The sequence below is a fragment of the Leopardus geoffroyi genome, chromosome B1, assembly GCF_018350155.1.
Source record: "Leopardus geoffroyi isolate Oge1 chromosome B1, O.geoffroyi_Oge1_pat1.0, whole genome shotgun sequence".
NCBI lineage: Eukaryota > Metazoa > Chordata > Mammalia > Carnivora > Felidae > Leopardus > Leopardus geoffroyi.
Genome location: NC_059327.1, coordinates 74,502,374 through 74,528,105, shown reverse-complemented (window position 1 = coordinate 74,528,105; position 25,732 = coordinate 74,502,374). Strand labels below are relative to the sequence as shown.

The window sequence follows — 25,732 nt, the reverse complement described above, 5'->3', positions numbered from 1 at the left end:
TTAATACCTTCTGTTTATTTAGCATCTAATAATTTACAAAGCACTTTGATATACTCAGTTTTATATACTTTCATATACTCAGTTTTCATATACATAGTTTTATTCTAGCCATATCAAGTGGATATGATAATATTACCATGTTAGAAATGAAGAAATTGAGATTTTAGCTAAAGTGCTTTGTATAAGGTCACACACCTAATAAGGGATGGATCAGGAGTTCAAATCCCAGGTGGAAAGAGTCCCTAGGGGTTAAATCAGTGGCATGTAGCCTCCAGGATGGCCAGCCCCCTATCTGTTTTGTTTGAGTGCTACTACCTTCAGGGCATGTAGAGCAGTCCTAAGTCCATAATAGTTGTCGTTTATTAAGTGCTACTTTGGCTAGGCATTATGCTTTATAGACACTGTATACTAAGTATTCTTATTTTCTATTGACAAATGAAGAAACAGGTACAGAAACCAGCAGAAGTAAGTAGTCCAAGGTCACCGGCGCTGTAAAAGGAGAACCACAGACTCACAGTCACAGTTGCTCTACTCCAAAGCTTGTACTCTTTTCATGATAGTGACTAAATGATTTCATGACATTGTGGGGTACAGATTGGGTTCCAGTTAAAGTGTGTGACATTAGTGGCAAAGGGTGATGGTAATAAAGGGAGACAGGCGAGTGGACTGTGTTTATTTTTGGCAGGTTCAAGGTTGAGTTCTAGAGATAGTGGCTGTCTAAAAGGATTTCCGAGGTGTTTGGAGATGGGGGTGGGAGAGAAGAGTAATGTGATAAAACTCAGAGAATAACTTGGGCCACTGTGCTACAAGTACTTCTAACAAAAGTGTTAAAAATACAGATCCTCTTCAGATATGAGTAAATGTTAATTGCAGATTATTTCTTAAAGATAGATGTACAGATTATTTTTATTTTGTTCTTTCTGTATTTCCTAATTTTTCTATGTGGCATATTAATTACTTTAAAAATTAAGAATATGTTTAATTATACAAGTAATATATATTCTTGAAACTAAAATTCGAATAATGTAGTGGGCAGATGGAATGAAAGTTTCTAGTGCTCTAATCCCTCTATCACCCACAACCACTCACAGTTAATTTGCAGGGTAGTTGTTGGGGATTAGATGAAATAGATGAAGAAATTCTAAACCAGCTCTAATACTGTAGCCACTAGCCACGTGTGGGTATTTAAATTGGTTAAAATAAACTAGGATTAAAAATTCAGTTCCTCAGTCACACCAGTCATGTTTCAGGTGCTCAGCGGCCACATGAAGCTAAGCGGCTACTTTATTGGACAGCACAGGTATAAAACATTCCCAACAATGTTCGCCAGCCATGCTAAAACCTTAAAATACTGCATGATTAGTGACATAATTACTGTACTATTGAACCAAGATTTTAAAAAACTCTGTATTTCCCGTGGTGCCTAGCAGTTTTCGTTTTAGCTGATGAAATATTATTGCCATGTTCTCTCTCAGCTTTTGTTTTAATTAAATCCAGATGGTCAAAGTCTAATGTTTTTCTTGGATATTTGGGGATTATAGTTAGCTGCTTTTCTAGGCTAAAGACGACAGCTTTTCTAAGGGTGTGTTTTCGATCTCCTCTGTGCTCTAGGCCTGTATATCTTGCTTCCTTGTTGGCACCCTCTGTTGAATATATTAAAGTTCTCTCAAATACAATATGTTTACAACTAAATTGATTTCCCCCCTCACTCCCACACAAAACAAAACAAAATAAATGTTCATTTTTCTTTGCTCCTTATTTCAGTGAGTGACTCTATTATCTTTCCAGTTGTGCAAAACAGAAAATTAGGAGTGATCCTTAATAACTCCCTTTCCCAGTTACCATCAACAAGTTTTATTATTCATACTTTTTGAATATCTCTTGAATCTGTTTACGTCTTTCCATTTCCACTGCTACCACTTTAGTTGTTACCATCATCTTGCCTGAAATTTCTATAGTAGCCTCCATTCGTCTCTGCTCACTTCTATTTTGGCCCCTCTCTAATCCATTATCCATCCTGGAGACATAGTGGCTTATTTTGAAACACGTATCTGATTGTCACTTTTCTCTCCTCCCCAATCTTTCTATGACTTCCCATTGCTTCTAGGATAAAAATAAAACTCCTTAACAGTACTTAACTCATCCTTGCCCTCAGCCTCATCATTTACCATGTTCTGCTTAACTCTCCACTTCAACTATGCTGGCCACCTTTTAGTCCTTTGTACTTGTCTTGCTCCTTGCCATTACAAGGCTCCTTATTAGCTCCTAACTATCCTTCACACTTCAACAGAAGTTTTGTTTCCTTAGGGAATACTCTAACCACCCCGATCATACATTTACCACAGTTACAGTTTACATTTTGTGTGTGATTATATGCCTCCAAACTCCATGAAGATAGGGACCAAATCTTACATTCTTTTTTGACTTGTTCTTAGATCCCTATCTTCTGCTCAGTACCTCATGCCTAAATATTGCTTGAATTTCCAAGTATATAGTATTAAAGATTTCAGTTCATGAAGTTTTAGACTACAGGATTTTGAATATAACTATTTTTAATATAGTAGTTAAAATAGTAGTTAAATTGAGTTATACTGTTTCTTAAGTGTATGAAAAATCTTAATATAAGTTTATATTAATTATTAAAAACTATAACATATAACACAGTATTCTTAGATTATTTTATAATAAGCTCTTATTTTAGAAAAATTTTAGATTTTTAGAATTATTGCAGATAGTGTAGAGATTCCTGTATACCCCATGCCCAGCTTCCCCTGTTATTAACATACTGCATTAGTGTGGTACATTTGTCACAATTCATAAACCAATATTTATATGTACTAATGTTTGTTCAGATTGCTTCAGTTTTCTCCTAATGTCCTTTTTCTGTTCCAGAATACCACATTACATTTAGTTGTCATGTGCCCTTTTGGTTTTGACCAGTTCTCAGACTCCTTGATTTTGATTATAAGTTGATAGTTTTGAGAGTTACTGGTCAAGTATTATGTAGACTGTCCCTCAATTGAGGTTTGTCTGGTGCTGTTCTTAGGATTAGACTGGATAATATGTTTTTGGGAGGAAGACCCACAGAAATAAAGTGACATTCTCATTATATAAAGAGTAAATATTATCAGTGGTTGTTGTTGACTTAGTCCCCTGGCTTGAGATTGGGTTTATTAGGTTTGTCCTCTGTAAAGTTACTCCTTCCCCAACAGTACATGCTTAAGAAGTAGGGAGTTATATTCCACCTTCTTAACAGTGCAGTATGTACATAAATTTTTTGGAATTCTTTTGCAAGGGAAATTTGTCTCCTTGTCCTCATTTGTTATTTAGTCATTTATTTATACGAATATTGACTCGTGGATATTCATTTTATACTTTGAGTTATATAATCCAGTAGTACTTTATTTTGTTGCTTAGATTACTCTAGCTTTGGCTATTGGGAGCTCTTTCGGTTCGTTTTTATATTCCTTTGACATATCCCTATCGTTGTGAGGATTTTGTTGTTTGGTTTGTTGTTGGGATTTTTTTTAGCACATCTTTACTTTCTGGCACTACAAGATGTTCAGGCTCATCTTGTATATTTCCTGCCCCAGGCCTAGACTCAGCTATTTCTCCAAGAAGTGCTGGTTCCCTTTACTGGAGAATGGTATTAGAAACCAATATCTGGGCACTATGTGTGCTCATTCTGGCTGCAGTTGCTTCTAAGAAATATACACCAACTCATGTAAATACGCGTATCTATAAATTTTTCTATATGTTACTATTTGTGTCTGTGTTTAAGCTGTATTCTTACTTTATTCTGAAGCTTTTTTCCACTGAAAAAAATATTGAGGGGTTTACTTTATATAGTTTTGGGAATTTAGTTACAGAATTAAAGTAACTCCCCAGTTCTTTCGGTTCTTGGTTGGCCTCACTGCTAATATTCTGGAACGCAACTAGTTATCTATGAAGAATTCAGGAAGTACTTTAGTTTTGAGACTCTTATCATTTTACTTCTCATTAGTTTCTCTGAAACACAACCTAAATGGGGAAAATAAGACTTTCCCAGTTAATTTTATTACTTGGTTGAAAGTTAGTAATGATGGTGGAGATGGGAATAGTTGAATATTGATTTTTATTTATTATTATTTTTTAAGTTTGTTTGTTTGTTTTTAGTAATCTATACACCCAGCATGGGGCTCAGACTCATGACCCCAAGATCAAGAGTTGGATGCTTTTCCAGCTGAGCCAGCCAATCACCCCTGAATATTGATTTTTAAATTGTTTCCCATTATTACCTATAATGGGGAATTAACTATATTTTGTCAAAGCTTTCTACTTTTGAATTGTCTAGACTGATGAGCAATGTAATCTTATCACTAAAAGGACTTGTAGGTGTATGGTAAAATAGCTTTTACAGATATGAGATAATTGTTGACATAAGGCAGCAGCATAATGTAAATGATTCGTTATTATCTTATTTACTTTTATTTAGTTATTATACTTATGAAAGGGAATGTAATTGTACTTTGAACATATTGTGTTGTAAACCATTTTTAGTTCAGTATCATTTGCATTAGATAGTAGGGAAAAGGATTTTTTCCTGACGTTAAGACTACTGTCATAAAAAAGAAAATTAAATTGTTTTGCCTACAGCAGAAAGCTTCTGTATTTTAGATGTTATTTTTCAACTCTGAACACATGTAGTTACTTAATGTCACTATATGTTTTAACTAAGTTTTTTTATTGTAAGTTAGTTCAACTTTAAAATTAGTATTAAATTATGAAATTAAAACAAGTCTTTCCATTCTGTTTATTCGTAAGTGAGAAAAGCTAGACATATTCTAATAAATTCCATCAAGAATGAAAGAAATAGAGTAACTTTCTTTAATATTTAGCCTGGTAACCAGTCTCTGGAATATCAGCAATACAATAGTCTAAAGAAACTAAGCAAATTTAAATTAAAGCAAGCCCAAGTTTTGCTACTTTTTGCTTTCAATTTTCTGTATTTACCTCCTTAGCATTGTCCTTATCTCACCAGTTAGAACTCCTTGGTCACATATATTAATAATTATTTATAGTATTTCTCCAACGTTTTTACTAAAGTACCTCTAGAAGGAAGTATCCCTCTTCAGATGTTTCTTTCTCCCCCCCCCCCGATGTTTCTTTGGAGACACATATTTTATTACAAAACTTCAAGAAATTTCTTAGAAGACTTATGTATATTGTTTTATTCAAGTGAATTTTGTTTTAGATCCCATAATATTATAGTACTTATTTTAATAAAAAGAATGTAAATTCTCATTCCAATATGATGTGCCATGTTTATCCTGTTTACCTCTGCCCTGTTTCTATTTGCCTTCCTGTGCCTTGAGCACACCATTTCAGACTCTGTGTGGTATGTGAGTACCTTAATTTGAAAAATTCGTGGTTTCTGTTTAACAATATCATCCCATACATACATCCTTTAGTGTTAGACTTCTAACTTCTAGTCTTTAACTCATTGGCAACATGGAGACTGTAAATGTAGTTTTTTCTTTTCTGGCATCCATAGAATCTTCTGTTTCCTCTTCCAGTATCCTGGCAAATTTGGTACCTTCTGGCCTCTCTTTCTTGGGTCCTTAGGAAGAACCTAAATGCAATTAAGTATTATAGGGTATAGAATTCTCCCTCATTGAATTCTGGTTAAAGTTCTTATATAAATTCTCCTTGGATAGATCTAGTTTATTCAGTTTATAGAAATTAAAATATGATTTTAATAATAAAATAAAAAATAATCCCAGACAGTTGGATGAATTATAAACTTCGGGTGATATTATTTAAGCACTTTTTCTAGTGCTCATTAATAATTCACGCCAAAGGTCATTTGTTCTTAACACTCTTTAGTTAATGAGTACCTCTGGCTGATTTATAGAATCAGAGCCCCAGAGATGACCTGAAGCATTTTTGGCCTGCAGTATAAATTTGCTTAAGAGGCTTGAGCATCAATGGTAGTTTTGAAAGAGTAGCTTATCATTCTATTTTGAAAACAGTTTTTAAAGATAACTGAATATGTGTAAAGATCAAAAACCATGTATCTTAAACAGTACAAACTAGAAGTCATTAACTTTTTAAATCTTTTTGTTCCCCATGTATATTAGTTATCAAACTTTATGAACAAACTTCTAAAAAATAAATGTGAAGTAGGTCAGAGCATTTAAAGAATATCAATAAAACGCAGATTATTTAGTACCTATCTCTGTAATTCTCAGAAATTTGATTTCCTGTTTCTCTCTATGTCCAGGGTTATTTGACCTTTTCTTCAGTTGGATGATAATGATATATTTTCCTAATTGATGCTACTGATTAATACAGAGAAGCAGATGATAACTTCTATTTCATAAGAAAGTAGAAGACAGCGAAAGTGAATTGCCTTAACTTTCTTCTGTTTTCTATTCCACTCTTGCTATCTCCAGGGGTTCCTTCCTTTCCTTCTTCCTTTTCATTCTTCCCTCGGTGGAAGAGGTTTCCTACTTTTCTCTAAGGGTAATTCCTCAACCTTTGTTCAGAATTTCTTTCTGTTTTTAAAAAACTAATTTTGATCTAATTTTAGACTTGCAAAAATAGTGCAGTTTCCTTAGATTCCTCACCCCACTTCCCTGAATGCTAACATCTTACATAACTATAATTATCAAGAATAGGAAACTAACATTGGTATCATATTATTAACTAAACTACAGACCTTATTAGAATTTCACTAAATTTTCAGTTGTCTTTTTTTCTGTTCCAGGATCCTATCTAGGAAACATGACACTTTTAAAGAGTATTGATCAGTTATTTTGTGGAGCATCCCTTAGTTTGCGTTAGTCCAGTGTTTTCTCATGATAGGCCTGAGCTTATGCATTTTTGGCAAGAATATCACAGAAATGATGTGTCCTTCTCAGTGCAGTGTTTCAAGGGGATTATGATGTTATATCTTACTACTGGTAATTACTTGATCACTTGGTTAAGTTATATCTGTTGAGTTTCTTCACTACAAACCATGATTTCCTTTATTGTCTTTCCCTTTTCAGTTCGTAAGTACCTTGTGGGAGATACTTGGAAATTATGTAAACCCTGTTTCTCCTCTCTAACTTTTGCCTTCTAATTTTAGCATCTATCAGTGGATCTTGTCTGCAACATTTATTACTGTGGTATTTGCCAGATGGTGATTCTGTTTCCCTCTTTTCTATGTTTATTAATTGAGACTTTGTCATATGGAAGTATTGCCTCTTTACCCCCATTTACTTATTTATTTGGCTATTTATATCAGTATGGACTCATTTGTCTTAATCTATGGGTCTAAATACAGTATTATCATAAGTTATTTTGTTGCTCAGTTTGTTCTAGCATTGGCCTTTAGGGGTTCCTTCAGGTTGGTTCCTGTATTCTTTCAACAGGCTCTCATCTTTTTTTTTTTTTTTAACTTCTCCTTCCTTTCTGACACCAGAAAATGTTCCAGACTCATCTTGTATTTTCCCTGCTCCAGCCTTAGAATCAACCAATTCTTCTAAGAGTTACAGTTCCTTACTGAAGAATGGTATTTAGAGGGGCACCTGAGTGGCTCGGTCGGTTAAGCCTCCGATTTTGGCTGAGGGCATAATATCACAGTTCATGGGTTTGAGCCCCATGCTGGGCTCTGTGCAGACAGCTCAGAGCCTGGAGCCTGCTTTGGACTCTGTGTGTGTGTGTGTGTGTGTGTGTGTGTGTGTGTCTCTCTGTTCTTGTACTTCTTTTTGCTCTAATGAACAGAAACATGTATTTTCTTATATTCCCTTTGTTCTACATGAAGGTAGTATACCTATAAGTATTTTTGGGCTTTGTGTTTTTTTCACTTAACAGTATGTCCTGGAAATCTCTCCATATCATAGAGATCTTCCTCATTTTTTAAATAGTTGCATAGTACTCTATTCTCCGGCTGTGCCATGGTTTATTCAGTCACTTTCCTATGTATAGATATTTAGGCTGTTTCCAATATTTTACATTTATGAAGAATACTGAAATGTCTATGTATTTTTGTATTGCTGGAGGTATATTCCTAGGATGGATTCCTAGAAATGAGATTGCTGGGTATAGCAGTAAATGCGTATGTGATGATGATCTTAGGCATCACTGAAGTTGCCTCCAGAATGGCTGTGCCAATTTGTATTCCCATCAGCACTGTATGAGAGTCCTGTTTTTCCGTACTTCCTCACGAACAGAAAGTTTTGTTATATTTAAAATTTTTTTGCCAGTCTGGTAGGTAAGAAATGGTTATCTCGGTGTTGTTTTAACTTGCATTTCTCTAATTATGAGTGAATTTGAACATTTTTATATTTTGGAGGGCCGTTTTAATGTCTTTCTGTGTGTGTGTGAATTTTCTGTTCATGTCTTTTTCCTGCTTTCAGTCTGGTTTTTGAGTTTTTTCTTTTTGTTTTTAAGAGTTCTTTACAGTAGTCTCCCTTTATCTGTGGGGGATACAGTCCAAAACTGCCAGTGGATGCCTGAAACTGGGGATTGTACTGAACCCTTTATATACTGTGTTTTTTCCTACACATACATAGCTATGATAAAGTTTAATTTATAAACTAGGCACGTTAAGAGGTTAACAACAACAATAATAAAATAGAACAGTTATAACACTATATGTTAATAAAAGTTTTGTGAATGTGGTCTTTTTCTTTCTCTCAAAATATATTATACTGTACTCACCCTTCTTCCTATGGTAATGTGAGATGATAAAATGGCCATGCGATGAGATGAAGTTGAAGTGAATGATGTAGACACTGTGATGCAGTGTGAAGCTGCTATTAATTTTTTGACAACATATCAAGAGGAGGACAATGTGCTAATCGACCATAGTTGACTGTAGGGAACTGAAACACAACAGACTAATATCCCTAATATGTACAGTAGTCTCCCTTTAGCTGCAATTTTACTTTCTCCAATTTCAGTTACCCAAGGTCGTGATTGGAAATCATGTTGAGAAAGTCTCCCTTAGTTCCCTTTTCCTTGAGTACTAAATTTTGAATGGATGTTGCATTTTGTCAAAAGATCTCTCAACATATGTGAAGAAAACTGTGTTTTTTTCCCTTAGGGTTAGGAATACAGTATATAGTAATAGATTTCCTAATTGAGCTAGTTTTGTATTCCTGGGATAAATCCCCATTGTTCATGTTGTATTATTTTCTTAATGTGGTATTGGGTTCGGTTTACAAACTGAAATTGTAAAATTGTTCCCTCCAGTGTATTTCAAAAGTAAAAATTTGTTTCTTTGCATTATAATACCTAACGTGGTATCTTGTAATTATTTATCTCTGTCTCCTTGATTAGATTCAGGGTACTTGCAGACCGTGAATTCGATTTTACTCTTCTTTCTCCTTAGTGCCTAGAAGAGTTCTTCATGTATAGTTGGCATTCTGTAAATGTTGTTGCATAACTTAGAAGCAGAAATAGCTCAAACTTTTTATTTAATGAAATCTGGGTATAGTGTTTCACTTCGAGAATGAATAGTCATGTCTGTGTTATCAATATGAAAGAGCACTGGCCAGGGAGGTAGAAGAGGTCTGAGTTCTAGTCTAAAACTTTGGTTTTATGTAGGCCATGAATAATATTTTTGCTTCAGATATCTTGTGTATGAGTTTTTCATTTGTCAAATCAAGTTGATGTTCTGGTCTTTTGAATTTTGTTTCATATCTAAAATGTTTTATGAAATTATTTTTTAATCATTGAGGTATATGTTTTCACATTCTGCATAAATACTTTTTCTCAAGTTTTGTTGTTAGAATTGTTTACCTGTTATAATCAATAGATACTCATGTGATTGTAATTTTGCAGAGCACATTCTGATCGCAAATAAATTATGTGACAAAATATTTATAAGAATATCACTGAGATTGTACAGCTTTTTAAACTAAATTATTTAATGTGTGCTTAACACATTTTACTTTTAGGTATGTCTGACTGCAACAATGATACTACAACTCATGGTGCATCTAAACCAGGCACAGAAGAAGTCAAGTCTAATTCCGAGGTGATTGGATGGTATTTCTATAGATTTTTGAAATCAGCCCGTCTCAATCAGTTTTACACTGTCCAGATTGACTCAGTTGGTCTAAACATGGGCCTTTCTGAATAAACTCTTTTACACACATAGACACAGACACAGTAAGGAGTGGGAAGAGAGAGATTCCTTCATAATGGGAAATTATTATTTGCCTTCGGCATCTAAAATCCTAGAGTATATTTGTTACATGAAGATGAATGTAAAAGTTGGGGTCAAACTATAGTTGTTTATTTTTTATTTTTTTTATTTTTTTAGAGTGAGCACATGAGTGGGAAAGGGGCGGAGGGGGAGAGAGAGAGAGTTCACGCTCAGCACGGAGCCTGACACGGGATTTCAAGCCCACGACCCTGGGATCATGACTTAAGCTGAAATTGGGAGTTGGATGCTCAACGAACTGAGCCACCCAAGCGCCCCAAACTATAGCTTTTACTATAAATATGAAATGAGATTTCTGTTGAAATAATACAGTAATAGGTTCATATTTGAGCTTGTCTACTCCTGTATACTCTCTTTAGTTAGGTACGCATTAGAATCCAAGTGTAGAGTTAAAAAAAACCAAAAACCTGAGTTCCGGACTTAACTTTTGACTCACTGAATGTGAATCTATAGTGATAAGACAACCGGCATGTGGGATTTTTTTGTTTTTGTTTCTTTTTGGAAGTTCTACAAATGATTCCAACCACTTTGATGGTTCAGTGAACCACTAGCTCATTAGATTAAGGAAAGAGATATGAAAAAGTTAGTTTTATATTGAATTCAAGTTATCAGATGTTTTTTGAATACCTAATACTAGTAAAACCTTCAGGTTTATAGTGTTTGATGATTTACAGAGTAGCACTTTTATATTGTCCCATTTTGAACGTTAGAACAATTTGGTATCATTCAGTTAGGTATTAGAACAACTATTGTTTTCCCCATTTATTTGTTAAACATACTTAACTTTCTAAGAGATAGTGACTGACTCAGAGGAATTGGCAAGCCTGGAACACTACATGGAGTCTGAACCAATTTGCCCTCAGTATATGTGCACAATGCTAGATGTAGTATGTCTTCAACCAAGCCAAGATACTGTGAGTCTGTGTGAAAGCTTTAATGTAGGATTTAGAACTAGATACTTTACTTGTAGTCCAAAAGTCAAAGATGAGTTCTGGTTGGCAAAATATGTGTTATCTAGGGGAGGATTCAAGATTCTTTGTGATTTAAAATAGTTTGGCTATTTACTATTTGTGAAAGCAATGTTTTAATTACGTTTAGTTCAGAGAAACTAGGAAATTATGTATACTGTATTTATCTTAACTCATGGATTTGATTTTTATGATCAGATCTCAGAATCTATACTGTTGAGAGATGATCCGAGGAGGTTTCATGCATGTGAACTACAGGAAGGATTGGCAGCCCAGCCAATAAAAGGATTCATAAAAAATGAAAGTATTGTGTTTGTGGTTTACCACTGTGAATTTCGTCTATGTGAATGTCACTCACATAGATGCTAAGCTAGAAATTTCTTGCTTAATAGAGAGTTAATCCTGGATGACGATGATCTGAAGGAAACCACTGCCATGTAATTGTTCTAAAATTTAGTATATATTAACATTAAAATCCATGTTAAGCATTCCCTGCATTTTTAGCCATACCCATTGTGCACTCTTCACAGGGAATATTGTAATTTTTTTAAAAAAGATCAGGTGTGTGAGTATAGTCTGAATTTATGTCCAAATTTAATTTAAAAGTATGTCTGAGTTTACAGTTCACCAATGTAGGATTTAGGGGTTTATTTGGGGTTTAAAATTCCCCTTTTAGGGGCGCCTGGGTGGCTCAGTCAGTTAAGCAGCAGGCTCCGCACTGTCAGTGCGGAGCCTGCTTGGGATTATCTTTCTCCTCTCTCTCTGTCCCTCTCTACTTGCAAATTCCCTCTCTTTCTCAAAATAAATAAATAAACATTTTTAATTCCCCCTTTTATTAGTATAATACTGACTTGAACCTTTTTTTTTCCAAAGTCCATGATGAAAACATTTTCAGGGGTCAGATTTGCTTACAAGAATTTTTCTTGTGGGGTGGCTCAGTTGTTAAAGCATCCAGATTTTGGCTCAGGTCATGATCTCATGGTTGTGAGATCCATGCTGAGCATGGAGCCTGCTTGGGATTCTCTCTCTCCCTCTTTCTCCACTCTGTTCGATCTTTCTCTCTCTCTCAAAATAAACATTTTTTTTAAAAAGTATTCTTTTAAATATTGCTGTGTGTATTATGGCTGTGAACTTCTTAAATGTTCTATGTATCAGACTTTTCAGTAATTCAGACTAATCTTCAAGCTTAGCACATCACTGGTGGTCAGTTTGATGAATGAATTAATTTTTACTCCACTGCTATAAATGATATATTAATATTTGTTTCTTAGGAATAGAATATGATGACATGGGTGATAGTTTTTATTACTTCAAAGGCAAAACAAAAAAACAAGGGCAAAAACTCCAGCTTTTTGAATTGAGCCAAAAGCATTGTCAACCCTGGACAAGAAGAGTACATGTGATTTTTTTTTTTTAAGTGACATTAGCTTTTTTCTTTTTTAGTTAAAAAAAGAAAAGAAAACATGGGGTTGGCTTGCTTTGTACCCTAGTCCAGTCTCGATTAGAGCAGATGAAAGTGGATTTCGTTCTTTGCGTTTTTAATATTTAAACTTCATACCTGGAAATGTGTTTAAACTGCTGCTTCTCTATCTGTAGGCACCATTCACTGAGAGTCTGTTGGTGCCAGATACCGTACGGCGTTTTACGTATTTATGATTTCATTTAATACCATAATAACCCTGTATGCAGTTGAGGTTTTCTCCCTCATTTTACAGATTTAGGCAACAAAGACCTGAAAAGGCTTATATAGCTAATGAAGAACAGAGCTGTGATTTGAACTCAAGTTAATTAAAGTGAAAAATAGAAGTAAATTTAAGAAACTAAATAGGGGAAAAATTACTTAAAGGTAGAAGCAAGGATATTAGGAAAACAAGCAAATAAGATGTATTTTTAACAACAAAAAAGGAAAAAAAAGAAAAATAGTTCTGTTAGATATTTATTAGTGTGTTCTAGGATTATTGCCAGAATTACTCTTTTTCTGTCTGCCTTTCAATATAGTAATACTAATATGTATACCAGTTTCTAATACCCAAAAAACATACACAAATAATTGGCATTTTTCTTTTACATAAGTAGCTCAGAGGTCTAAAAAGGAAATAGAGATCCTGCATTCTAGGTACATGTTGATTAATAGAGTAAATTTAAAATAAATAAAATGTAGAATAATAATGCCTGCAGAGTGGTACAAGTAAAGAATTTTGGCAGTTCAGAGGAGTATCAGCCAGGAATATCAGCACAAGTGACATTTTGAACTGAGTTTTAGTTTTATAGTGTGGGTAAAATTTGAGCATATGAGTGATGATGATCACTGCTTGAGCAAAGGCATAGAGAAAGGAAATTGAGAGACATGTATGTGGAAGTGTGAATAATTAAGTTTGATTTAATAGGGTAAGCATAATTGGTGGAAAACAGATGGTCCAGGTCATGGAAGGATCTTGAGTGTCAAGAGGACAGCTTTTATGTTGTAAACATATTGGGGAGGGAGACAGACATGTTAAACATATGCATAAATAATTTTATAATTTAATATAGTCTTTACTGCTATAAAGCAGACTAAAGGGCTAATGAGTGATGAAAACTGAATTTGCATTAGTTGGTCAGGGAAGGCCCTTCTTAGATGATGTTTAAGCAGAAACCTGAATGAGGTGAAGGAGAATCGCGTGAAAATCTGGAAGTATGAACTTTCCAGAGAGAGGAAAGAAGGGCAAAAATAAGATTGATGTGTTTGAGGGACAGTGGTGAGGGCTTTGTGGCTGAAACTGAGTGTCAGTGGGGAAAGAGTGGGAGGAAATGTGGTTCAAGTGGTGGCTGGCAGCTGAGATTGGCTTGATGTAGAAAAGAGAATGACAGGAGATGAGAAAGTTGGGGGAAGGTTTGAAATGCAGTGTTCAGGTAGCACCTGGTTGAAAATATAAGACAAATTAGGTATTGATACTAATATATTAAAACATTTTTTTAAGGAAAACTTGCAACATATAAAGTAAAGGTTAAATAGTAAATGAATTCCTATATATTCATCATCCAGATTCAATAATTATCTGAATTTTACCGCATTTGCTTTATCCATCCTTTTATCATAGGTTTGAGGGTCATATTCCTTTTAAAACCGTGAAATCTCTGAGATAGAACAAAATAAAAAAGAACAAGGTTACAAACATTAACATCTGGATTCCATTTCAACTGTCTTGATATTGGTCTGTTTAGAAAAGTGTAGTTAGCAAGGGGAGATGTGCTGGCAGGTATTAGTGTTGATGGACCTATTCCAGTATTCATCTTGTTGGAGCCGAGCTGAAACCAATGTGCTATAATTATGACATCTTTATATAAAATAGCATTTTCAGTTTTCAAAGCAATTTCATATTTGATTCTTATCGTATATAGGTGAGGTTAATAGTCTCATTTTATGAGGAGGAAATTGAAACTTAGGAATATTTATAAACTTAAAAAAAGGGGCAAAGCTGGTCCTTATGTCCACGTTTCCTGATATGTTGGGTAGTTCTCGTGAAACTTCATGCAGGAGATTTATTCACCTAATATTTTTGAACTATGTTAACACTTTATAATAAATACATTAATCATTTTTAAAAGAAGGTCATATTTTTACTAATACAGAAGGAAATTTCAAAGACTATTTGAATTATGAGTTTAATATAATTGCTTTCTCTTTTTGTAGTGTAGGCAAACAAAAATGTAAATAATTTCATCTAACACAGAAGGCATTTGTGCTTTTTGGTATTGGAACAAAGTATGGTCTCTCTTGACATGCATAATTACCCCAGTAAACACTGCGACCTTCATTGTCTGAAGCCATAACTAGAACAATTAGAGTTAAATATTTATGGCTACTTTTTCTTCTTTCACACTGTTTACTTTTTTCATTGCTCTTTTGTCTCAAATTGATTGAAATTAAGAAGTTAGTCTTTTAAATTAGAAGAAAATATAGCGACGTGATTGAACAACATGTCTACTAAATATATGCATCCAGTGATCTGAGCACTGAAAATATTTCACAGTATTTTTTAATGAATTTTCAAATAACTTTTTTTAAATAATAGATTTAAGAAAGAATTGGAAAAGCTTTACGCTTATTACTATATCACTTTATTTTTGCTTGTTCAGTGGTCAATTAGAATAAAAACCCATGTTAAATGTGTGTGTTTTAGAAGATACAGTGCCTTGTATAGTTCCAGAAGCCTAAGGCTAAGACAAGTTCTTTTACGTCTTTTTTAGAAAGTTTCTACCTTGTTTCTAAGCATTGTAGAAATTAGGCTTTACCATTAGTAAGGTAATACATTGATAACAACAATTTATTGTATTTCCAGTATGCCTTCTCTTTCCTTATTAAAAGGTAGATTTTTGGGGTGCCTGAGTGGCTCAGTCAGCTAAGCGTCATACTTCAGCACAGGTCATGATCTTGGAGTTCATGGGATCAAGCCCCGTGTCGGGCTCTGTGCTGACAGCTCAGAGCCTGGAGCCTGCTTCAGATTTTGTGTCTCCCTCTATCTCTGCCCCTCCCCCACTCATGCTGTTTATTTCTTTTAAAAATAATAAACATTAAAAAAAACTTAAGCTAGATTTTTAGTCTGGGTGAATTTTTATGTTGTATCTTTTATTTTCCATAGGGTGTTCACCTATAAATGTTGACTGTCATTTGTAAGGCCTTTTTAAATGTTAGTGTCAAGGTATATTTTTAGAATTTGAAAAACATAAGTGGTACCAGAAAAAATTACATGAGGAGCTTTTTTTCTTTTAGCCTAGGTTTTCGGTAACCACAGAAGAGGTCATAGACTGAAAGTTGAATTGACAGGGAGAAGAGTTGTTGTGCATCCTGAGTGTGAAGATGAAGTTATTTGGTTGCCTAATTGGCCAAGTTGGAGATAGTTAGAGGAGAGAATGGTATGAGAAGCAGCTGGAGGAGTAGGTAGGGGTCAGACAGTAAGCAGTTTTATGAGCCATGTTAATAGCTCTTATGGTGTTGAAAACGTATGCTGGAATGATGGACAGTGTTAAGTGGTTCAGCAAAGGAGGGCATGGGGGGAGTAATTCTCCCCCCAGTGCAGTTGGTCTCATGCTTTGGAATGGGTTATTTCTATGACATTAAAGTGAGTAAGTATTAAGACTAGTGTACGAAGCAGTTTATAGCATCAAGCTGTTTATAGAGTCTTTCATCCTTGACACTGTGACATATTTGGCTGGATGATTTTTTATTGTGGGGGATTATCCTGTGCATTGTAGGATGTCTAGCAACATCCCTGTCCTGTCCCTTCAGGATGCCAGTAGCACACCATCCTCAGCTATAAGAACCAGAAATGTCTCCAGACATTGCTAAATATTTGGGGAGGGGGTGTGCAATTCAGCCTGGTTGAGAACCATTGAGTTATCAGGATCATTGATAACACATACATATTTTCTGGCAGTTGATGCTATTTGCAGTAACAGACTTGGTATCCTGAACCTCCTGATTCACAGATGTCCTAGCTTAATTCTGCATTTGCCCACAGTGAGGAGTAGGAAGTTCCGGGGTACAGCTGTCTCTAGGGCTCTGGTGTTAGCAAAAGACAGTGCTAATGATGTAATTGGAGGCTGATGCTTCATTCATTCTTCAGTTGTTGGAAATGAGGGTCAGGTAAAGACAGTGCTACTCTTTAACTATGCATGATGATACGGAACTAGAAGAAACAACAGTACAAGTTGTCAACATTAAGAAAGCAGTAGGTTTGACCCACATAAAAACCTGAATGCATATACATTGGTTGGCATGGCCCAATGATGTATTTCAGTCATCTTTGGAAAGGTAGTGTAATGTAGAGCTTGAAAATGAAGTTCTTAAAGCCAGATTTGAATCCCAGTTCATCACTTGCTAGCTGCATGTTATGAAGCAAATTTCTTAATCTTTCTGTTTTCTTACCTGTAAAACAGGAATAATAATGGAACCTATATTAGAGAGTTGTGGGGTTGAATGAGATAATGCACATAGAACAATTAGAACTAAATCAGTTAATATAATAATATAACACACACAACACACATAATATAACAAAAACACAGTAGTGCCTGACACATGGTAAGTGCTCATTAAATGTTAGCTCTTAATATTCTTGTGGGCTCTGTACACAAGAGGATACGTTATTTAAATTCCTTAAGTTTCCTAGTCCTCAGTTTCCTCACCTGTAAAATTGGGAAAGTCTCCTCTACCTCCCAGGGCACTTGTGAAGGTTAAATGAAATAATTAATGTGAGGTGCTTAGCACAGTACCTGGCACATAGAAAGTAGTCAATAAAGATCAGGTTTTCAGTTACTATTGTTGTATTAGATTAGGGAGCCATAGCTATCAAACAAGTTTCATAGCATTCTAACATTCTGAAAACTTTCTAGACCATTTCATAGTTTTCACTTGATACTCAGAAACATTCACAAAGATATTCTAAGACCATTTTCCGTTATTCACTTATGCAAGTCTGATGTCAGGGTCTTATGTTGCAAGCAATGAAACCAACTCCAACTCACTTACATGGAAAAGACATTTACTAAGAGGACATGAGGTAGCTTACAGAATTGTCAGAAAGATTGACAAATCACACTCCAGGCTTTGTGCCTAGGACTATGCCCAAAATCATGGTCCAGCACTGTTTTAGTGAGGGTACCAGTGCTCTGCCATTGCCTAGCAACAGACAGCAGCTTGCACTGCCAGTACCTCTAGCTATGGTGCCTGGATGCTGCCACGAGTGCTATGGCCTCTGCTGACCCAGAGTTTGATCTTGCTGCAAGTTACGGCTGCTCCAGAGTGAGTTCCTGTTGTCCCTCTTTCTTTTTATTACTGGTTTCTGATTCCAGGTCTGGGGCAATTGCCTTCGATTTGACAGAACCTAGGTTTATGGCAGTGCCAGCAGAGCTTGGGAAATAAATAATAACTTCTATGGCACTTCTTGTATGCCAGGCACTCTTCTAAGTACTTTATATTTATTTCATTTTATTCTCACAGCAGTGCTACAAAGTAGGTACTATTATCATTTTACAAATGAGGAAGGAGAACTTCAGAAATTTGCCTAAGGTTACATAGCTAGTATGTGGAGGAGCCAGGGATTGAACCCAAGTAATCTGGATCCAGATATTTGCTTGATTGTCTGGTATTTTGAGTTTTTATATAAGAAGACACAGGCTCTCCCTTTCACCAGCCTTATCACGTGGAGGCTTTCCCCAACATTGGAAGCAGGCTGTGGCTGGGCAGCCAAATGAATGAGATATATACAATACTTGACTAAAGTCTGATTTGGCAAACTGGTTATTGCCCCTATTGCTGATTTAAAAGATCTAGAAGGAGGGACACTAGATCTGAGAAACAGAGGGATTTTTTTTTAATCTTCTGCCATTTATTAGATATTCTCTTAGAAAGCAAGTGCTTACGATTTTCAGACTGTCTTAAAACAGGGACTATATATCCGTAAATGACACTTAGGACTCGGCAGTGATTTTTATAGTGAGAGGGTATTGGTCTAATACATTTTTGTCATGGAGACATATTTTGGAAAATGACAAACTTCATTTGCTATTAGGTTGTAGAGCTGTGAGTCAGTCCTTATAAGTGGGGACTATGATAAGGCCATAAACCTCCCCCACCAGCTTGGGCTCTCTGGGTGGATTTGGGGCTAACAGGAGAAATGGATCCTCTACCATTAGGCATGATAGGATGGAATTTTACTTTCTTTGAAAAAGAAAATCAACAGTTTATTGAGATAAAATTTCTCTATAATAAAATGCACCCATTGTAAATATGCAGTCTGATGAGTCTGATGAGTTTTGATGAATGTATAAACTTGGGAAACCATAATTGTAATCAAGATACAGAATGTTTCCATCATCCTCAAGTTTCCATGTCCCTTTGAAGTCAGTCCTCCCCTCTCCTACCCTTCTCCCAAGTCAACAGCTGATCTGTCATTATAGATTAGTATGTTCTTAACTCCTATATAAATGGAATCATTTGGTATTTATTCTTTTGTGTCTGGCTTTTTTTGGCTCAGCATAATGTTTTGAGATTAATCAACAGTTACTGCATACATCAGGAATTCATTCCTTTTTATTGCTGAGGAATATACCATTATATGTATATACCACAATTTGTTTATCTGTAACCTGTTGATGGACATTTTTTTCTAGTTTGGGGCTCTTATGAATATGCTCATAAAAGTCTCTTCTGGATGTTTAATTTCTGTGGTGAATGATTAGAGTCATATGGTCAAGTGTGTATTTACTTTTATACGAATTTGTTAAACATTTCTCCAAGTGAAGTACTTTTTTACATTCCCTCCAGCATTGTATACAGATTACAGCTACTCTTTACCAACACCTGTCAGTCTTCTTAAACTTCAGCCCATAAAAGTAGGTATTTAGTAGTATCTTATAGTTTTATTGATTTATTTATTTTTTAGAGAGAGAGAAAGGGAGAGAGAGCGTGCATGTACGTGTGTATGTGAGAGCGAGTGGAGGAGGGGCAGAGAGAGAGAGAATGCCAAGCAGACTCCACACTAAGCGAGGAGCCTGACGCAGGGCTCTATCCCGTGACCCTGACCCTGGGGTCAAGACCTGAGCCAAAATCAAGAGTCGGACACCCAACCAACTAAGCCACCTAGTCGCCCCTTATTGTAGTTTTAAATTGCATTTCCTTGATGATTAGTGATGTTTCATATGTTTTCTTTTGTGAAGTGCCTGTTAGAAGTTTGGCCATATTTTGAGCTATTGGTCTTCGTATTACTAAATTGTAAGACTCATTTATATATATATATAAATATATATAAATATATTTTTACATATTTTGAATACTAGGCATTTGTCAGATACATAAATTATGTCTGTTCTCTTCCCGTCCGTGGCTTGCCTTTTCATTTTTTTAATGTTTTCTTTTGAAGACAAATTTTTTTTAACTTTTTTATTTTTTAAAATTTACATCCAAATTAGTATATAGTGAAGCAATGATTTCAGTGGATTCCTTAATGCCCCTTACCCAGTTAGCCCATCCCCCCTCCCACAACCCCTCCAGTAACCCTCTGTTTGTTCTCCATATTTATGAGTCTCTTTTGTTTTGTCCCCCTCCCCGTTTTTATATTGTTTCCCTTCCCTTATGTTCATCTGTTTTGTCTCTTAAAGTCCTCATATGAGTGAAGTCATATGATTTTTGTCTTTCTCTGACTAATTTCACTTAGCATAATACCCTCCAGTTCCATCCACGTAGTTGCAAATGGCAAGATTTCATTCTTTTTGATTGCCGAGTAATACTCCATTGTGTGATTTTGTGTGTGTGTGTGTGTGTGTGTGTGTGTGTATATATACACACACACACACACCACATCTTCTTTATCCATTCATCCATCGAGGGACATTTGGGCTCTTTCCATACTTTGGCTCTTGTTGATAAGTGCTGCTATAAACATGGGGGTGCATGTGTCCCTTCGAAACAGCACACCTGTATCCCTTGGATAAATGCCTAGTAGTGCAATTACTGGGTCATAGGGTAGTTCTATTTTTAGTTTTTTGAGAAACCTCCATACTCTTTTCCAGAGTGGCTGTACCAGCTTGCATTGCCACCAACAATGCAAAAGAGATCCTCTTTCTCCGCATCCTCGCCAACACGTGTTGTTGCCTGAGTTAATGTTAGCCATTCTGACAGGTGTAAGGTGGTATCTCATTGTGGTTTTGATTTGTATTTCCCTGATGATGAGTGATGTTGAGCATTTTTTTCATATGTCGGTTGCCCATCTGGATGTCTTCTTTGGAGAAGTGTCTATTCATGTCTTTTGCCCATTTCTTCACTGGATTATTTGTTTTTTGGGTGTTGAGTTTGATAAGTTCTTTGTAGAATTTGGATACTGAAGACAAATTTTTAATTTTGATGAAGTCCAGGTTATCAGTGTTTCTTTTTTATTATTTATGGTTTTAGTGTCCTAAGAAATATTTGCCTACTCCAAGGTCATTAGATAGTAAAATAAGCCTGTTTCTGGCTCTTCATTTCCATTACAGTGATTTTGATCTCTAGCATATCTTTTTGGTTCTTTCCTACGACTTCTTTATCTGCTTACATTGCCCATCTGTTCATGCGTGCTATTTCATCCATTATAGCCCTTAGCATATTAATCATAGTTGTTTTAAATACCCAGTCTGATGTTTCCAACATCCTTGCCATATCTGGTTGTGATGCTTGCTCTGTTTCTTCAAGTTGTGATTTTGCCTTTTGTTAGGCCTTAACAATTTTTTTCTTGATAACCGGACATGATGTAAAAGGAACTGCTATAAACAGGCCTTGAGCAATGTGGTGGTAGGATATGGGAGAAAGGAAGCATTATATAGTCCTATGATTAGGTCTCAGTTTTTTTAGTGAGCCTGTGCCTCCAGACGGTAAACTTCATAAGTGTTTCTCAGTTTTTCTCTCCCCTGCCTGGGTGGGACATGATAGCTAGAGTGTGCTGGATTTGTTTATTTCTCTTCCTGAGGTCACTTAGGGGCTGATTATACCCAAGCAGGTTAGGTTCTGGTTTCCACTGAGGTAGGCCTTTTTAAGAAGAGCAGAGTGGTCTGATGTATTTCGAAATGGTTCATATCTCCTTTCCCTACCGAAAGGATGAGGGGATTTTTCTCCCATATTTACTGTGGTAACCTCGTCCAGCTTTTGGAGGTAAAACTCACAATATTGTGGGGCCCTCCTTATGACAGAGTACCCCTGCAGTTTTAACTTTCAGAGTTTTCCACAGTGAGCTTCCAGTCATTTGTTGATTACAGTTCAGCTTTTCCTACCATAGCACTGGTTCCCAAGATGATTTCTACTAGTGAGTTTTTGCTCTGCTAAGCCTTGACTCTCTATATTCACCTGTCTGTCTCTCCAGGTTTGGAGGCAGCCCTTTGCCCTGTGTCTTTGCTGGTTTGCATCCCTCTCAGAAGCTTCCCTGGTGTAGTCTGGAATTCTCCCCCTGCCCCGCAAATACCTGGAGGGCAGGGAGAAACTGAAGAAAGAGGCAGGCCACTCCAGGTCAGTAGGTGTCAGTTTTAATAAGCTAAGGGAACTTAGGTACGAGACGCTTGTCTTGAGTGGCAACAAGATGAATGGATCCCTGTACCTACCTGCCAAATCTTAAGTTTATGCAGAGGCCTTAGCTGGGTTCTGTCACATGTACACCGTGCAGCTGTTTTAAACACCACTTTACTGTCTCAAGGCTATATCCTTGGAGGAGCCTCTGTAGCATAAAAGGCAAGTGGAACCCACATTCCAAGGACAGAGAAGAGGGTGAGGAGCCTCCAACAGCCTGGGTCCAGTTCATGGGTCAGCTGGCTGTCATCATGTCTGTTCAGTGACCTTCTCCAGCAGTCTTCCTCACTCTTAAAAATCCAAGCAGAGTTGTTGATTTTTCAGTCTGTTCAGCTTTTTACTTGTTAGGATGGCGTGGTGATTTCTAAGCTCCTTACACGCAGAAATAGAAACTGGAAGTCCCACCCTCAAGGTCATGTCTTAGTACTCCTATTCCATCTCTGCCCACAAGGTGACCACTATTCTGCCTATAATCATCATAACTTACTGGTTATTTGAATTTATTTTTATTTGAATTTAATCATGTAGTGTATACTCTTTAGGTCTGTCTTCATTTGTTCAACATTATGTCTGTGAGCTATTTTTCTGTTTTTTATAGTAGTAGTTCTATTTCATTGCTATATAGTATTTCATTGTATGCCTATATTATTATCTGTTTTACTGTTGATGGGCAGCTTGTTGTTTCCAGGTTTTAGCTCTTCTGAATAAAGGTGCTATGAATATTCTTTCAGCTATTTTTTTTTTTTTTTAATTTTTTTTTCAACGTTTATTTATTTCTGGGACAGAGAGAGACAGAGCATGAACGGGGGAGGGGCAGAGAGAGAGGGAGACACAGAATCGGAAACAGGCTCCAGGCTCTGAGCCATCAGCCCAGAGCCCGACGCGGGGCTCGAACTCACAGACCGCGAGATCATGACCTGGCTGAAGTCGGACGCTTAACCGACTGCGCCACCCAGGCGCCCCATCTTTCAGCTATTTTTTGATGGACATGTGCACTTTTATTTCTTGGTTATATTTCCTGGGAGTGGAATTGCTGAGTCATAGGATAGGCATATGTTTAACTCTAATAGCACTGCCAAATAGTTTTCCAAAGTGATTTTACTGATTTTTACTTGCACCGACAATGTAGAAGAGTCTGGTTGCCCCACATACTTGCCAACACTTGATTTTGTCAGTCTTTCTAATTTTGGCCATTTCAACAGGTATACAATAGTGTCTGACTTGTAATTTTAATCTGCATGATAAGTAGAACTGAAGGATTTGTAGATCTATCCCATCACTAAAGTTTTTTTTGCGTATATGTTTGTTTAGAGTCTAGAGCATGATCAAATCAGTGAGGATTTTTATGGCAAGTGATTTTTTTTTTTTTTTTTTAATTTAAGTAATCTCGGCTCAAACTCAACAACCCCAAGATCAAGAGTTGCATGATCCTCCAACTGAGCCAGCCAGGTGGCCTGGCCAGTACTTTTTAAAAATATGTTTAAAAGCTCACCAGGTGATTCTAATGTGTGCCATAAAAAAATAAATAAATAAAATAAAACTTACTGGCTATTCATATGGGACTTACTGGGACCCATCATTAAATCATTGATATATGGTGGTATTTCAATTGTTTTCTTTTTTCTTTTTTTTTTTTTTTTCAACGTTTATTTATTTTTGGGACAGAGAGAGACAGAGCATGAACGGGGGAGGGGCAGAGAGAGAGGGAGACACAGAATCGGAAACAGGCTCCAGGCTCTGAGCCATCAGCCCAGAGCCTGACTCGGGGCTCAAACTCACGGACCGCGAGATCGTGACCTGGCTGAAGTCGGACGCTTAACCGACTGCGCCACCCAGGCGCCCCTGTTTTCTTTTTTTCTTTTAATCCAACATAGCTAACACACAGTGTTATGTTTGTGTACAATATAATGATTCAACAATCCATGTATCACCCAGAGCTCATCACAACAAGTACACTCCTTAATCCCCATCACCTATTTCACCCATCCCCCCACCTGTCTCCTTCTGGTAACCATCAGTTCTCTATAGTTGAGAGCCTGTTACTTGGTTTGTCTTTTTTTTTTTTTTTTTTTTTTCTTTTGCTCGTTTGTTTTGTTTCTTACATTACACATTTGAGTGAAATCATGTAGTAGTTGCCTTTCTGTGGCTGATTTATTTTGCTTAGGATCATACTTTCTAGATCTATTCATGTTGTTATAAATCTCAATTTCATTCTTTTTTATTGCATCCATTGTATGTATATATACCACATCTTTATCCATTCATCTATCATTAGACATTTGGGCTGCTTCCATAATTTGGCTATTGCAAATAATGCTGCTATAAGCATAGGGGTGCATGTATCCCTTTGAATTAGTATTCTCATATTTTGGGGCTAAACACCCTGTAGTGGGATTACTGAATCGTAGGGTAGTTCTATTTTTAACTTTTTGAGGAACCTCCATACTGTTTTCCACAGTGGCTGCACCAGTTTGCATTCCTGTCAGCTGCACATGAGGGTTTCTTTTTCTTCACATCCTTACCAACACTTGTTTCTTGTGTTTTGGTTTTAGCCATTCTGACATGTGTCAGGTGGTATCTCATTGTAGTTTTGATTTGATTTGTACTTCCCTGATGATGAGTGATTTTGAGCATCAGTTCATCTGTCTGGTGGCTGTCTGGACATCTTTGGAGAAGTCTCTGTTCATGTCTTCTGCCCATTTTTTAATCGGATTATTTGGTTTTTGGGGTGTTGATTTGTGTAAGTTTTTATGTATTTTGGATACTAATCCTTTATCGGATATGTCATTTGCACATATCTTCTCCCATTCTGTAGGTTGCCTTTTAGTTTCATTGATTATTTCCTTCACTGTGCAGAAGCTTTTTATTTTGATGTAGTCCCAGTAGTTTATTCTTACTTTTATTTCCCTTGCCTCCAGAGACATATCTAGAACAGTGTTGCTACAGCCTATGTCAGAGACATGCTCTCTTCTAGGATTTTTATGGTTTCAGGTCTCACATTTAGGTCTTAATCTATTTTTTTTAATTTTTTAAAAAATGTTTATTTATTTTTGAGAGACAGAGAGAGACAGAACGTGAGCGGGGGAGGGGCAGAGAGGAAGAGGGAGACACAGAATCTGAAGCAGGCTCCAGGCTCTGAGCTGTCAGCACAGAGCCCGCCGCGGGGCTCAAACCCACAAACCACAAGATAGTGACCTGAGCTGAGGTCAGATGCTTAACCGACTGAGCCACCCAGGCACCCTTGATGGTCTCTTAATTTCAAACTCATTCTTTGCTCATCTACCCTCCATGTTTCAGATATTTCGTATCATATTTTACATTGTTTTATCTTGTGCTTCTCTTGACTGATTTTTTACAGATATGCTTAATTTCCTTTTTCTTTTGTGCTTTCTGTTTTTCTTACTCTTTCTTACTTATGGGTTTCGTTTTTCGCTCAGAGTCCTCCATAACGTTTCCTATAGGGCTGGTTTAGTGGTCATGAATTCTTTTAACTTT

General features: G+C 36.3%; 1 protein-coding gene across 15 annotated transcripts in view; it reads left to right on the top strand.

Annotated features, from left to right (window-relative positions):
- Positions 1–25,732, top strand: part of ARFIP1 (ADP ribosylation factor interacting protein 1) — a 129,016-nt gene that overhangs the window by 4,344 nt on the left and 98,940 nt on the right. For 7 of the 15 annotated variants that reach the window (XM_045465603.1, XM_045465551.1, XM_045465540.1 and 4 more), the window contains exon 2: positions 9,930–10,009. The exons of the other annotated variants lie outside the window; for them this stretch is intronic. In XM_045465603.1, coding sequence (XP_045321559.1) covers positions 9,932–10,009 — 78 coding nt within the window. In that variant the 5' untranslated portion in view covers positions 9,930–9,931. The remainder of the gene's footprint in view (positions 1–9,929; positions 10,010–25,732) is intronic. 15 annotated transcript variants of the gene reach the window in all.